This window comes from Stylophora pistillata, chromosome 9 (assembly GCF_964205215.1).
Source record: "Stylophora pistillata chromosome 9, jaStyPist1.2, whole genome shotgun sequence".
In the NCBI taxonomy this organism is placed as follows: domain Eukaryota; kingdom Metazoa; phylum Cnidaria; class Anthozoa; order Scleractinia; family Pocilloporidae; genus Stylophora; species Stylophora pistillata.
The window spans coordinates 15,246,954-15,263,856 of NC_142527.1; the positions used below are offsets into that span (position 1 = coordinate 15,246,954).

Consider the following 16,903-nt stretch of genomic DNA (forward strand, 5'->3'; position numbering starts at 1 on the left):
AGGGAGTATCCTTTGTCCTTTTTTTTTTGTATTATTTATAAACGATCTACCCCTTTATGTTAACTCTGGGAATATACAGATAGACTTGTACGCAGATGACACAACCCTTTCATCAGTGTTCTAGAGATGTGGGACACTTAGACAAGCTCCAGGGTAACTTGCAGTCTGCCTTAAAGGATGTAGAAACCTGGACATGTATGAACAGACTGCCACTAAACGCGTCAAAGTCTGGTGACTGGGAACCGGCTGAAGGGCAAAGTACCCACTAATTCACAAAGCTTTTCTACTTCTAGTGGGAAAATGCTCGAGGATCTGGACACTGTGAAGTTATTAGTAGATATAGATACAGAACTTTCTTTTTCAAATAACGATAGAATTTGTAAGAAATTAGCGCAAAGAACTGGTATATTGAACAAGATTAAGTATTGTCTCCCTTTAAGGCAAAGGATTCTCTATTACAATTCTACTATAAGGCCACTTTAATTTCATTTATGGCAGCGTTGTTTGGGAATCCAAAGTAACGAATGAATTTTTATTACGCCTTTTACGTCTCCAATAGAGAGCAGCTAGGATTGTACTCGATGTAGAACCACGCGCCTCTTTTGTGCTTTTCAATACATTGAAATGGCTGCCTTTTTACGCAGAAACTCTTATTAATAAATGTGCAATATTGTACAGGAGAATTGAACACGCGGTGCCAGAATATCTTATGGACTCCTTGAAATTGAATAGCTCGCGGCATCCACGTAATACCGGGTTTGCCAGCTTGAATTTTATTACGCCTACATACAAGAGAAAGACTGAAGGAGGAAGCTCGTTTGTAGCGTCTGCAATACAGGACTGGAACAATTTGCCTTACTTTTATCCATAATTTTTATTGAACTTCGTAATGTATTTATCTATTTGTTCGATTTTTATTATATAATTATTACCTGTCCATTGTTTATAGTTTAATAATGTAATTTTCAATCATATGTAGCAGAGGGTCATAAGTTTATTAGTTTTTAACTATTAAGTGCCACCCTCTATAAATAAAGACTATTACTACTACTAGTGAGATGTTTTTTTAATAAAGGCTGATAGTTTCGAAAGAAACTGTTTAAGATTCTTACGGAAAGATGTACTCGATGTAGAACCACGTGTTCAATTCTCCTGTACAATATTGCACATTTATTAATAAGAGTTTCTGCGTAAAAAGGCAGCCATTTCAATGTGTTGAAAAGCACAAAAGAGGCGCGTGGTTCTACATCGAGTACATCTTCAAGATTTTTACGGAAAGCCGTAAAAATCTTGAACAAAAGCTCATCTTTCAAACCGGCAGTCTAAATCCCACAGGGATCAATGAACGCTTTTCATTCCACTAATTTATTCATGTTTTTCTCGTTGCCATGCACCCACCAATAACGTAGCTCCATTTTCTGCCTTTAAAAGCACACACAACCCACAATTCCTCTATTCGCTCCGACGAAGGGCTAACGCTCGAAACGTCAGCTTTTGTAATCATTACGGTGGCCAATTTACCATTTCAACTTTGTTGATATATCCAAATTATTATGTTTTTTTACTAGCCATTTTAACACATTTGAACTGCTACTGAATGTACAAAAAGACTTTCAACTCAATTACCCTCAAGTCTGAGAACGATCTTCGCAGTAAAAAATACTACTTAAGCAGTAGTGAAAGTGAGGGCCGGAAAAAATTCAGGCCTGTACGGGATTCGAACCCATAACCGCTGCGATACCGGTGCAGTGCTCTACCAACTGAGCTAACAAGCCAACTGGGAGCTGATCATTATGTTGGTTCGTAATAAACCCGTGAAGTGACGAGTCAACGTTTGTGAATATATGAAAGTTATATTTTTGCCCTGCGGTTAGAGAACGAGTATGAGAACGATCTTCGAAGTAACAAACACTACTTAAGCAGTAGCGAAAATGAGGCCTAAAAAAAATTCAGGCCTGTACGGGATTCGAACTCGTAACCGCTGCGATACCGGTGCAGTGCTCTACCAACTGAGCTAACAAGCCAACTGGGAGTTGCACATTATGTTGGTTCGTAATGAACCCGTGAAGTGATGAGTCAACGTTTGTGAATATATTAATATGTATTGCCTCACCTTCACTACTGCTTGTAACTGCGAAGATCGTTCTCATACTCGTTCTTTAACCGCAGTCCAAATATATGACTTTCGTACATTCACATGGACGGGTGGTCGGCGTCTAAACTGGACCCCCCACCAGTGTACACTGGTGTGATGGATGGCATGTCACCCTGCAGGACTAAAAACAAAACCTGTTAAAGGGCGGATGAGCTCCTTACGAGCCAACGGCCAACATGCACAACTAGTATCAGCTGGTAGCCAGACCAGCCAAGAGCTCTTCTTTCACCATGAAATGTTGAGGTGAACCAGCTGCGATTCTACTGGTGGACAACGCGTGCTCATCTACTGGGACCCAGTGTCTGAGCTGGTAGGATGGAGTGAGCTTTGGTGGGCCTGCACAGTACACCTCTGCTATATGATGTGCAGTTTGTTTTGTAGCAACACTATTTCTCCTAAGTCCTACCGCGACAGGGATTGGCGACGGGGGCAGGCGAAGGGTGTCGCTGGAAGCCCTCAGTCAAGTAACTGCACGTTAGGTGACCTCAGGGTGATGGCCGTTTTGTTGCAGATCATGGAAAACGGGTAGCCTGCTCCCCCCTCTCCGGGGAAGGGTCTAGAAAAAAGTGACTTCAAAAGTTTGTCCTGAAAAATAGCCTGCTGGTTCGCCGCGATCAGCTGGCCACCCATCTAAATGCGGTAGAAGATATAGTTCAATTAATTTTACTCTTGGTGCATGGAATGTTCACACTCTGTTGGACAGCGGCATTAGTATTGAAAGAAGGACCGCTGTCATTGTACGTGTACTGCATAAGCATTACATCGATATGGCAGCTTTAAGTGAAACGCGACTTGCTAACGAATCGCAGCTCACTGAATCTGGTGCTGGTTATACTTTCTACTGGATTGGCAAATCAGACTCACAATCCCGTCAATCGGGTGTTGGCTTTGCGATGAAAACATCATTAAATAATCACCTAGTCGGTCTTCCCCAAGGCATAAATGATAGGCTAATGTCTATACGCTTTCGTCTTTCGAAACATCATTACGCTACCATCATTAGCGCTCATGCTCCAACAATAACTTATCCTGACGATATAAAGGAAGAATTCTATGAAACCCTGTCAAGGACTATAAGATCTGTTCCTCCTAAAGATAAGCTTATCCTGCTAGGTGATTTCAATGCAAGAGTTGGGCTCGATCATGACATTTGGGGATAAGTCCTTCGTCATCGCGGTGTAGGAAAGACAAACTCCAATGGAATGCTTCTCCTGGGTCTCTGTGCTTCTAACGAGCTTGTGATCACAAATACCATTTTTCAACAGAAGGACTCCCTGAAAACAACCTGGATGCATCCCAGATCACACCACTGGCATTTACTAGATTATGCTATCGTAAGGCAAAGGGACTTGGCGGACATACATCTCACACGGTCAGTGCGATTATCTACCGCATGGTCCGATCATCGCCTTGTGAGAGTTAAATCCTCTCTCCGCCTATTGGCGAAGATTCATCATAAATCAAGATTGAAGACACCTCGTCTAGACGCGCGTAGGTTGAAGGCAGAAGAAAACTGTGCGCTCCTTCGGAAGAACATCAAGGCTGAGCTTGAAGGTATGGCAGCTGAACATGAAGAGGCGATGGATCATAGTTAGTAGAGGGGACTATGGATGGATGTAGAACGTTTATGGAACGTTGTAAAAGAAGGAATCAGCAAAGCTGCTATAGCTTCATTGGGTTTCCAGCGGCGAAAGCATCAAGATTGGTTTGATGAAAACGAAGTGCATATAGTGTCAATTCTCTCAGACCTGCAACAAAAACATCTAGATTGGCTCTCTGAAAAGCTGATTCAAGGAGAGAAGAAAAGCTATCAACATGTGAAATCTGCAGCACAGGCAAAGATCAGGAGAATGAAAGAGGAATGGTGGAAGGAAAAAGCTAGACTGATGCAAAGTGCGGCAAACAAGAACGATATACGTACTTTCTGTAATGAGCTAAAAGCTATCCATGGCCCTTGCTTAATGGCATGCTGGCTGTTCGCAGCTCGGACGGGCCCATCATTCTCAATGATCCTACGCGTATCATAGAGAGATGGGCTGTACACTTTGAACAACTACTAAATCGTCCATCCCACATGGCAAATGCAGTGCTTGACGATCTACCAAGCAGACCAACGCTTGAATGCCTGAGTTTACCGATAACGCTCGATGAAGTCACAAATGCCATCAGTGTGCTTAAAAATGGTAAAGCATCTGGATATGATTCCATTCCACCCGAAGTCTTCAAGTATGGTGGCTCCTATCTAGCTGAAAGACTACAGCAGCTGTTTTCTGTTATATGGACAAAAGAGGTCGTCCCACAAGATTTCAAGGATGCGAAAATCATTCATTTATATAGAAGGAAGGGTGAACGAGCGGACTGCAACAATCATCGTGGCATCTCGCTGTTGTGTATTGCTGGAAAAATCTTAGCACGTATAATAGTGAGACGGGCAACTGCTTTGGCGGAGGAGGTGAACCCTGAAAGCCAACGCGGATATAGGGAGAACCGCAGTACAATGGACATGCTTTTTGCCGCGCGTCAAGTGCAAGAAAAATGCAGAGAACAGCAGCGTGACCTCTATATAGTCTTTGTGGATCTAACAAAGGCCTTTGACTCGGTGTCCCGTACAGGACTTTGGATGCTCCTCCACAGAGTTGGTTTCCCAGAAAAGGTGATAAACATTATTCGATCTTTTCATAATGGCATGCAAGCACATGTTGTGGACGGTGGGCTGGAATCTGCTCCCTTTGACGTAGATAATGGTGTCAAGCAAGGTTGTGTTTTGGCACCACGGCTGTTCAGCATTTTTATGGCCGCTGTGATCTATGATGCCTTTCATAATTGCGAGAAAGACATAAATTTCAATGTGCGGTACGATGGAGGAATATTCAACCTTCGACGATTTAAGACAAAGACCAAAGTCCACATATACTGGTTAGAGAGCTACTCTACGCTGATGACTGCGCTCTTGTTGCTCACAACGAAGATGTCCAAGTTCTTATTGACTGCCTTAGTCATGCCACAAAGAGATATGGCCTTTCGATCTCCATAAAGAAAACTGAAGTGCTATTACAACCTAATAATTTGAATATATCAACAAAGTTGAAATGGTATATTGGCCACCGTTACGATTATAAAAGCTGACGTTTCGAACGTTAGCCCTTCGTCGGAGCGAAATGGCTAACGCTCAAAACGTCAGCTTTTATAATCGTAACGGTGGCCAATTTACCATTTCAACTTTGTTGATATATTCAAATTATTTCGTTACCCCCACAGACGCAGCCCCAAACAGGAAAGATCAGCCTTTATTACAACCTAAGCCTGGTAGCTGCTACAAAGAGCCTGCAGTCACGATCGGATCTGACAATTTGAGGGCAGTCACTAAGTTCTGTTACTTGAGGTGTTCTATCTAACGATTGCTTCCTTGACCTTGAAATGGCAGCACGATTGGCGAAAGCAAGTTCAACATTTGGGCGCCTTGCTTCGAGGTTATGGGACAATCATGACATCTCTCTAGTGACAAAGGTGTCTGTCTATCAAGCGGCTGTTCTAAGTGTCTTACTCTATGGTGTAGAAACCTGGACATTATATCGTCGACATATTAGACAGCTAAGTGCCTTTCATATGCGCTGCCTACGGAGAATAAGTGGAATCTCCTGGCAAAACCGTATACCCAACACTGAAGTGCTGTCTCACTGCCATATGCGCGGGATTGAGGCCTACATAATGGAAGCCCACCTTCGGAGGACAGGGCATGTTGTTCATATGAGCGCCGAGAGACTACCACGAGCCGTTTTATACAGCCAACTGTCTGATGGTGCTCGTAAAGTTGGTGTGCCTAAGAAGCGTTTTAAAGATCAATTGAAGAGCACGCTGAACAAATGCGACATAACTGACTTCGAAGCTCTTGTAAGTGATAGAGCCCAGTGGAAGACAGCTGTTAAGTGCGAGGTTACGAAGTTTGAGGATGCTCGAATAGAAGATCTGTGGGAACATCGTCGCTGCCACAAAGAGCGTATACTAGCACAAGGTTGCTATCCATGCCTCAAGTGTCCAAAAGTTTGCCACTTTTATATTGGACTAGTGAGTCATCTCAGAGCTCACGATCGCAAAGGAGAATAAACAACATTGTTGTGTGCTTCAAAACCTGGATCTGTCGGTCGCGACAGCCAAACCAAACCAAACCAAACCATTCTCAAACGTCAATTACCCTCAGTCGACCAGCGACACGGCAGCAATTATCGTGCTTTTAACACTTATTGACGCACGGCTGTTCCTAGCACCAAACAGACTGGCCTTTGAAGACAAGTGGTCTTCGGATATTTGCCCCATCCTGCGAGTTGTGTGCCAGGTTTGTTTTTAAGTCTTTTCATGTGATGAGTTTCATCAGTTTTCTTATTAAAATACATGGTAGGGTATAGTTTACAGTGTATAGATAGTAACAAACAAACAAACACTTTATTTACCGAGGGTAAAATACATTACTACCGGTTACCCGGTACATAATGGCCCCCAACAAATCCTACCAAATATAAAAATACCTAATAAAAAATTCATAATACTAAAAATTGTACTTAAAACGTCCTACTGATCTTAAAATGCTCTATCGACAGTGAAGGAAGTAAATCTATTATTTTGGGGGATTTTAATGTTGACCTATTAAGCCAAATATCTGTGAATGGTCGCTTTGTTGATCTTTTTCATGGTTTTAATTATACTCGGCTCATATCAGTTGCTACAAGACCAATTTCTGGAACCCTTCTGGTTACTAATGACAAGGCTAGTGTCTTGGAATCTGGTACTCCATCGCTATTGCTTAGTGATCATCTACCTGTTTTTGTCTCATGGAAATCAAGATCCATCAAGTCTAAGGCTCCTGGTCATAAGACTATTACTTTTCACTCGACTAAAAACATTTCTGTTGAAAATTTTTTGTCTGACTTAGATCGTGTTCCTTGGAATACATTAGAAATGTTTAATGATCCCAATGACGCATTAGAACAATGGTATTGTTTATTTAACAATGTACTTGACATAGACATGCCTTTTAAGACACGCCGAGTCAAAATTCAACACCAACCTGAATGGTTTTCTGCTTCAATAAGTTCTGCGATCAAACAGCATAATAATTTACATAGACAAGCAGTTCGGTATAATACCGAAGTACATTGGCGAGAGTATCGTTTGGCGCGCAATCAGGTTGTCCATTTAATAAGGAAAGCTAAACGTGATTTCTATCGTAACTCCATTAACTGCAATCTTGATAACCCTAAAAACTTATGGAGAATAATCCGCAATTTGGCTCCTTCTCAATGTTCCAATCTTCTAAGCCATCTGTTGGTTGATGGAATAATTTATGATAGTCATATTGATGTTGCGAACCTGTTCAATGCTCATTTTGTGAATATTGCCTCCTCAGTTGCGCTTAACAAAAACGCAAGTACGACTCCCAACTGGGGTTACTTGAAGGACTTCGTTAGGTCCAAGCTTCCACTGGGAGTTTCTTTTACCATACCTCCAATTACATCTGTCTTTGTTCTTGATAGTCTTCGTCATCTACATACTGGAAAAGCCGTAGGCTTAGATGGATATTTTCTGAAATTATCGGCTCCTTCTATTGCGTCTTCTCTAACAACAATTTTTAATCTTAGCCTCTCATCCGGTTCTTTTCCTGATCTTTGAAAAAAGGCTAAAGTATCGCGTCTAGTTAAAGACGGTTGTCTATTTGAGCGCTCTAACTATCGACCCATTTCTGTTCTTGCTATTCTCTCTAAGATTCTTGAACACCATGTCCACATTTCATTTTATAACTTTCTTACTGAAAATGACCTGCTCTCTGATTCCCAGTTTGGCTTCAGAAAGTCTCGCTCCTGCGAGCTTGCTGTTACTGATCTAATCGATCGCCTCCTCGACAATATGGACACCGAGTCCTACATGGGCTCTTGCTAGTCGATCTTAGAAAAGGCGTTCGACCTCGTAAATCATAGCATTCTTCTTTCAAAACTTCAAATCTATGGCCGTTCATCCTCCACTGTTCAGTGGTTTGCTTCTTATCTCTCTGACCGTTTTCAATGTACTAACTTTAAGGGTACACTATCTGGCCCTCTGCCTGTATCTATCGGTGTTCCACAAGGAAGCATTCTTGGTCCTCTTTTCTTTCTACTATTCATCAATGACCTCCCTTTATTTCTCCCACAGAACACTACTCTTACTATGTTTGCTGATGATACTTCAATAACTCAATCTAGTTCTACTATCCACGAGTTAAATGCTCGCCTTAATCGTGACGCTTCTGGCGTGTTTGCATGGGCTAATTTAAACGACATGGCCCTCAACACGTCTAAAACTAAATCTATCTTGACTACGACTCAACAGAAATTTCATCGTCTAAATGAACATTCTATTATGTCATGATTAATGGGCAGTTAATTGAACAAGTTCAGCATGCTAAACTACTTGGTATTACTCCTGATTGCCATCTTACATGGGAGAAACACATTGATAATATATGTTGAATTTTAAACAGTAGATTGTCTCTCTTGAGAAGGATCAAACCGTTTCTCAGTCATCACTGTGCTCTTCGTTTCTTCAATTCTTGTATTCATAACCACCTTATCTATTGTTCGAGTGCAGGGGGCAGTTGTTTGAGTTATTTATTGTCTCGTCTTATTCGTCTTCAAAAACGTGCAGCTAGATTGCTCCTTGATTCCGACTTCACTCAATCATCTGTAAGCTTATTTTCCAAACTCATATGGCTTCCTATTTTCGACCTTATAAAACTAAGAAAACTTGTACTCTTATTTACCATCCTCAATAATCCTGATGCTCCTTTTTGTCTTAAACGCAAATTCAATTTCTTGTCTTCCGTTCGTCCAACTGGTTTGCGCACCAGAACTTGCGCTTTTAATCCTCAAGTTCCCTACCCGCGGTCTAATTCTGGAAAGCGCACATTTGCTTATTCTGCTGCCACCCTTTTCAATTGCGTTGACAATGATCTTAAGGAAATAGCTTGTGTATCTCCTTCCTCTATTATTTTTTCATTTAGATTAAATAATTTTGAGCATAAACTTCTTACATTATTCCTTAAGTTTGTTAGTAATGTTTCTCATCTTGAAGAATTAATGTGTTATGGGTGTCGTTTTTCTCTTTACAGTAACTGTATTAGAAGGTAATTAGTGTTTATCACCTTATATCTATGTTGAACCAAATATTTGTATAGTTTTAGTTTCTCTTGTAGTAAGTCGTATATTGCTGATTAGGCATTGTTTTATATGTGTATTTTGTATTGTTGTGATTGCCATAAGTTAGATAACTCCAGTTGGGTTAATTACATCCCCTTCGTTAAATAAAGAATATTGTATTGTATCGTATTGTATCGAGGTATTTTCTTTAATAAAATTTTTTAGTAACGTTATCTTAATTTGAGTGGGAAGTTATGTTTCTAAAACAATTACCTGGTTTATCTCATAGCCTACATGCACTTGAGTGGAAAAGTTCTAAGCCCTGAGTTTCTTTTACAAGATGGTGTTAGAACGTCATTGCAGATGGCAGATCTAGTACAATAACCATGTGTAGATCTGACATATTTAAAGTATGAACTAAAATATTCAGGACAATGACCTTGGCTAACTTTATGTACCATACAAAGTTTTCTAACGCGTACAATGTCATCAAACAGCCTAATTTACTAAAAAGTTCAACGGAACTATCGTTGATGGTGGCGTCCAAAATTAAACTCCCACATCGTTTTTGTGCCATAGATAGTGCCATAGATAGTGCCATAGATAGTGCCATAGATAGTGCCATAGCACGACGATAACAACGGACACCGTCCGCTCTGATGGGAAGAAGAGTTTATTGATTGTGATCCACATCAACAAAGACGGAGGCTGTGGAATACAAAACCCAGAAGATCCAAAGCGAAACAACTCAGGACAGGGAACCGTGGGGAAACATATCTTCACGATGCGTTAACACAGCTGTTGAATACTAGTCAATCACAGCTGGCCGTAATGGTTCACAATGTCATGCTACAGGGTTGTCAGATTGGTGTCTCAATAAGGGCAACATCAATTTACGAATCGTCCGTCCACGGTCACATGAAATCTTGCTCAAGTCCGCATTAGTACTGCGTTAAACGAAAAGTGTATGTAATGATTTTTGAGCTAGCAATTCTCAACTTCTTAGACCTTATCTACAAGCAGCTTTTGACTTTCTTTTCAAAGAAGTATTATAGTGAAAACGTTTAAATTTAGATTGGATTGTTAGATTTCTGACTGAAAAGGTTTAATTCCCATGCCCACACAATGTAAACAACAGTGGATTATTATAATCGAACATTTCGTTTCAGTAGTTACTTTTAAATGCATATGCCGGCAGTTAAAATTGTTATAGTGGACCATTCCTCTGCACTCGCCTAAATGCCTCACGCTTTCATGTACCTCTTTAGCCGCCGTCGCCCTCCCCTTGCCCCCCAACCCACCAAAATGGGGAAAAAACACTCAGACTAGCAAAATTTCCGGCTTGAACACTGTTTTCTGACCATAGTATCCTTAAAATTCCACTAAATTTTGAGATACTTAGGAGAAATCATTTCTTTCTGGTGCATCTTTAAGTTTTTAATTACATGCACATCCCGCATATCTTGTCAAATGATAAAAAATCTACATGAATTTGACTCATCTTTATTCAAATTAGGCGATAGATTAAATACTAGCAATGTAATCGTGGCGGGAGATTTCAACGCCCCGGACCTTAAATGGAATGACCTTAAACTGACAAATTGCTCCTTCAATTCTGAACAGTTACTTGAAATTATCGATGAACATGGACTTACCCAACTAGTAAAGGAATAATTTGGATATATCAACAAAGTTGAAATGGTAAATTGGCCACCGTAATGATTACAAAAGCTGACGTTTCGAGCGTTAGCCCTTCGTCGGAGGGCTAACGCTCGAAACGTCAGCTTTTGTAATCATTACGGTGGCCAATTTACCATTTCAACTTTGTTGATATATCCAAATTATTTCGTTACTCCCACCGACGCAGCCCCAAACAGTTTCTTTCGAAACTATCATCCTTTATTCAACTAGTAAAGGAACCTACTAGAGATAATAACATTCTCAATCTTGTGTTGACAAATAATGTCAATATCATTAACAATGTTAGGGTAATCCCGGGAATAAGCGATCACGATATGGTTCTTTTTTAAGTGAACCTGGCATGTAGAAAGAAAAAGCCAGTGAGACGCAAGATTTATATGAGGAAAAGGGAAGATACCACCCGTATCAAGAAAGAATTACAAGACTTCGCGAACGACTTTGTAGAAATGAAGAACGAATCCGTAGACACAAAGTGGAATATATTTCAACAAAGACTTACAGGAATTATGGACTCCTGTATACCACACAAGTTTACTACCTCACGCTATAACCTACCGTGGTTTAATCGTAGCCTGAGAAGACAGACAAGGAAAAAGCAAAGGCTATACAACAGAGCGAAGAAATCTGGAAGCCAATCCGATTAGAATAAATTTAAATTAGTCAGGAAACAATTACACAAGAACTTGAATGAGTCCAGGAACAATTATCTTTCTGACTTTCTTGGTGATTCCATAAAACAAAACCCGAAGGCTTTTTGGTCACACATCAAAAAACTAGGAAAAGAGGGTACAGATACCCAGGACCTCAAAGTTAGAAATGAAGTGTTCATCGAACCGAGAGCTAAGGCCGAAGTGTTAAATAGCCAGTTCTCCAGTGTTTTCAACAACGAAGAATCAGAGAATATCCCAGACCTTGGCGAAAGCCCTATCCCGACTATTGGAACAATAAAAATCACAACCCGTGGAGTTGAAAAGCAACTTAGCGAGTTGAAGGTAGATAAAGCGTACGGCCCGGATGGAATTCCACCCTGAAACATCTTTCACGATATAGAGTGCTCACTGATTGTCAACATGGCTTTAGAGCAAAACGATCAACAGAAACACAGCTCATATGTACCATTCATGACATAGCAAGTGCTATCCAGTCTAACAAAACAATTCACGCCGCAATCCTTGATTTTTCAAAAGCATTCGACAAAGTTCCCCATCGCCGACTCTTGAAGAAACTTGATTATTACGGAATTCGTGGCCCACTACTTAACTGGCTTGAATCGTTCCTAACACAGCGTACCCAATCAGTGGCAATTGAGGGGGCATCATCTGCCCCTGTGGTTACGACATCTGGTGTTCCCCAAGGAACAGTCTTAGGACCGCTACTGTTCTTAATGTATATAAATGACTTACCTGATGCTCTTAAATCTACTGTTAGACTTTTTGCTGATGATGCATTGTTATATGGGACAATTTGTTGTGATGAAGACACAGCCGATCTCCAAGAGGACTTGTATAGATTAGAAGACTGGCAACAAACTGGGACTTATCAAGCGAAACCTGTGGAATTGTCCAAAGTCAGTGAAAGAAACCGTGTGTATGACACTTGTGAGGCCAAAACTCCAGTATGCCTGTAGCGCATGGGACCCACATTACCAGAAAGATAGAGCCGCTCTAGAAAGGGTACAGCGGAAAGCAGCCCGCTTTGTCACTGGAAATTACGATCGAACAACGAGCGTGACGGAAATGCTGCAAGACCTACAGTAGGACACACTTGAAACAATGAGAAGACATGCAAGGCTCTCCACTATGTACAAGATGTGCCACGGCCTCCTAGATGGGGACTGGAGGGATTATTTGATAACAAACAAAGATAGGAGAACCCGAGGAAGCCATGATTTTAAATTTATTGTACCGAAAGGACATAAAGATATTTTTAGATTTTCTTTTTTCCCCAGGACAATAACTGAATGGAACAAACTCCCAAAAGAAACTGTTTCCAGCCAATCCCTCCGTATTTTTAAAAGCAAACTAACTTAAATTTATTTATAGGTAGTTTTAAATAGTTTTTAATAGTGTTGTATATTTAGTATAGCTTCACTTATTATTATCTTAGGGTTGGCGTGATGTCCTAAACGATTTTACCAACATAACGATATTTAGATTTAGATTTAGATCAATTATTTCTTTTTACTTACCCGCTTAAAATACTATGAGCTTGGCAACGAACTGCTACGTTTTAAACGGTGAGAGGGAGAGAGTCTTCTACGCGACACATGACGTGTTATTTCCAGTTTAGGAGTGATGTTGGATAAACCCAAGTCAACAGTGTAGATCCATTAGTTGGGTAGAAAAATTTTTATTTCGTTCAATTCAAATTTTTCTCTTATATTCTCAAAATGTATTAGCGCTACAGGCGCGTGGTTCATTGGTGCAGTGAATACTTCTCAAAGTGTTAGCACTCAGGGTCCTGCCAAACATGGTTACAGGAACCACAAAGGGTTCCACAACTGCTCATCATTAACTTACTTCTTAAAATATATGAAAGAGAAGTGCCCGTGGCAAATCGTTTTTGCTCATCCAGAGCAGAGGCTAGGCTCCATTTGTGTGTAGCACAGAAAGTTTTGGCGCTACTTCACTATCAGTCTCTTCTTAGTTCCCAGCTCGTACTCGACAACACACTCGAAGGTAACCAATTTTACCAAAAGGTGTTCTTTCACTGGTCCTTGGGAATATTCGTGGTTATTTTGAACACTCTGAGCAGGGTTGAAGACCATTTTCATTGCAAGCAGTACACCGTAGTACATTGATCTCTCTTGAAATCCTTGTTTTTCTTGATCTCTTACTGCCGTGACACTGAGTGCAGTTGATGTATCGAAACCCGCCGCAACTGGGGCATACTCTGCTAGTCCTCCTCTAAAAGAAAAATTAAAACAACAATTTTAGAAAAATCTTTCTCTATCCCAACCATACTGACATCGCTTAGTTATTCTATGCTAGGTTATCAGGAACTCTATCACAAAAATAAATATGCTTCATAGATTCTCATAAAGGCCAATAAATTTTGGCTTTTGGTCAAGTCTTGGTTGCGTTAACGCTGCTGTGACAGCTTTACACATCGACCGACCTTGCCGAATTCATTTTGGATACAGTCCACTCGATAACAAATCACTTTCTAGAGAAAGAAAATCTCCAGCTCTTCCTCTTACCGATCAGACCTGAGAGAGCGCCAAAAACTGACCCAATCCCTGTATGCCAGTTACTCCAGTTTCATCCGCAAGCAACATGAAGTAACATTCCATTGAATCGTCTTAGCCCAACCGACTTGAGTTTAATTAATGAGAATTTCTTATTTATTTCTTAGAGGCATTCTGTGCTCGGCTGGGGCAGTTTTTTCGCCACATGTGACTTACAACACTTGATTGAGATGTTCTCGGAAAAAAACATTCAGTCCGTTCAAACTGTAATCCGTCACATGAAATCATTGACTCACCTCAAATTTTTCAAACAAAGTCTTTAGTTTTCCAGTTTCGTTTAGGTGTTCAAGTTCTCTAACACCCTGTTAAAAAGACACGAAAGAAAGGCTACCTTGATAGAGTATCCTTGTGACTTAATAAAACGCTTCTTTGACGGTAGTAAAAAGATCTGGTTTACAATTAAAATAGTAAATTATTGTAATCTTGATCAAGGAAACTATTGGCGGGGGCTTTTCAAACTCGAACTTGTCAATTGGTGTTTAACGTTTGTGATATTAGAGAGTGCATTTATTTTATGGTGGGCATAACACTTGCCAAGATTCATTTAACGAATAGATCAGATATTTGTGACGTACTACTTAACACTGACTTAATGAAGCAGAACGTTCCCACGATGTCTGAAATCTTTTACGTAAAGTCGGGCTACCATCAATTCACATAACCTTGTGAAGATAGGGAACCTGAAATTCTCAAGAAGGAATCGAGTGAGCTGACCGAACAGTGTAGGCACTTTGGTTCGCTTACCCCCAAAGAAACTCCGTTTACAAATACATGAGGAACGGTGGCGTTTTGAATGGCTAACCGCGTGTCAAGCTGACACTGATAGTCTTTGTGCATAAATATGTCGCGCTCATCCACTTTTAGTCCCAAATTGTCAAATAATTTCCTGATGTATGCACACTCCTCCACCGTTGATCGAATTCCTCCCATCGAAGTCGTGTACACGACGATCTTTCCTTCTTCGCTCTCCTGAAAATATCAAGAAAGAAACGTCAAAATATATATATGCAACGTTAGGCATTTCTTGTGTACACGGATATAACTGTTCGCATGAATAATTAATTACGCGCAAATTGCTTTGAGTTGACTTCGTACCTCGAGACTCTCTCCGACAAAACTAAGTCTTAAAATCTCTTTCCGTTCTTTGATCATATTCTTGTATCCACGAACAGTACCAGTAGGCCCAATAATTTCCTTTTTAGAAGAACTCTGAGTCGAGTGACTACCTTGAACGCAGCCATTGCACGGGTTGATTAGCGATGACACTGAACAGTCTCCATTTGAGTGGTTAAAGGACGGGAGCCGGACATTATTTACTGCGCCATGCTTAAGTGACATCTTGTGTGAGCGGAACATCATTAGCACTTTTTTAACATACAAGGAAGACTTCTAGATCAGAAGTTTCCATTCAATCGTGACTCTTAAAATTTTTTGAAGACAGACAACATTGTGACAGGAATAACAGTCCCTCCAATTGAAATATGTTGGTTGTTTTACGTCGGGTCCTTAACTCGTGTCCCACTTTGGCCGAGCAGGCTGAGAACGCCACATTGATCCATGAGAGCTTTCTAATTGGTCAAATTCGTTGTTTTACATTTGCATTGATGATATGTCTATTTGCACGGAATATCATTAGCGGAGTCTGAAGTTTACAAAGGAAAATTCGGCTGACACAAGAGAAGTTTTTCATAATTTTCCTCTGCATTAAGTAATAGGAATCGTTCTAAAGTGTTGCAGTGGTTCCTTAAGCGGCCTTTTTTTCAAAAACTTTTACCTTTTATCTGGTCAAATAAACCAGACAAGGGTAATTAATTGTTTCGCAAGATTAAGGGCTTAAACGCTGTGCGCTGTTGTCTACCACTCGACAAATCTACAATAACCTTACCAAAAACCACATTTCTGACAATAATCAAAAGCAGATTCTAGAGAAGAAAAAAAGAGGAGTATAGCATTTTCAGTGAGGTATTCCAAAAACAGCTGTTTTAAAGATTCTCACTACAATATTAACTGTTTTCTTAAGTAGAAATTTATTGTGATTGATAAGGACACAGCTGTTATAAAAATCCTGCTCTGAAAAAGGGGGTTGCTGAGCTCGTTTTAAAAGCAGAGAAGTTCCTTTGGTGAACTTCGCCAATAATAAAAGCTATCATTTGCATTTTGTTGAGAAGTTGAGATGAGCTTACTCAGGCGTGGAGATAATGCGCATCAAGGATGCGCAATGTAAACAATGAAGTTCCCTAAATGTCTAAAGATGGCTAAATGTCTATAAAGATAACGAGAGCCATGGTATTTCATTTTTCATTTTTTGTGTTCGTTTTACAGGTAACACGGGAGCCGTAGTTTATAGTTATAACTCATTCTAAGGGTGATCGTTTTCGTGACTGAATCCACTAAAACCTGGAAAGTCGGCTGATCAGCCGTGTTTGAATTTATTGAGAATAGGATGGAATGAAGAGAAGATAATGACCGATAATGGAACCACTATTTTCTCTTGACAGGAATGAATTGGGGAGGCCAGAAGGGAGGGAACAGGAAGGACTTGTTCACCACTTTTTCTCGCTCCCTTATCTCTGCTACGCCGAGTTAAAGTTCAGGACTCTCATCATGGACTTCCATAAATCAGAAAAAGGGAATTTT

The 16,903-nt window shown here is 40.4% G+C and overlaps 1 protein-coding gene and 1 non-coding gene across 2 annotated transcripts; both read right to left on the reverse strand.

Annotated features, from left to right (window-relative positions):
- Positions 1-1,702: 1,702 nt before the first annotated feature.
- Positions 1,703-1,775, reverse strand: Trnat-ggu (transfer RNA threonine (anticodon GGU)). The gene has a single exon. It is a non-coding gene; the product is annotated as a tRNA-Thr (tRNA).
- Positions 1,776-13,352: 11,577 nt separating this feature from the next.
- Positions 13,353-15,812, reverse strand: LOC111324131 (glutaredoxin domain-containing cysteine-rich protein 1). The gene is made up of 4 exons (XM_022927626.2): positions 15,362-15,812; positions 15,011-15,235; positions 14,503-14,568; positions 13,353-13,925 (listed from the first exon to the last, which is right to left on the reverse strand). Exons 1-4 carry the CDS (start codon positions 15,623-15,625, stop codon positions 13,752-13,754), a joined length of 729 nt encoding a protein of 242 aa, XP_022783361.2. The 5' UTR covers positions 15,626-15,812; the 3' UTR covers positions 13,353-13,751.
- Between the last annotated feature and the right edge of the window lie 1,091 nt (positions 15,813-16,903).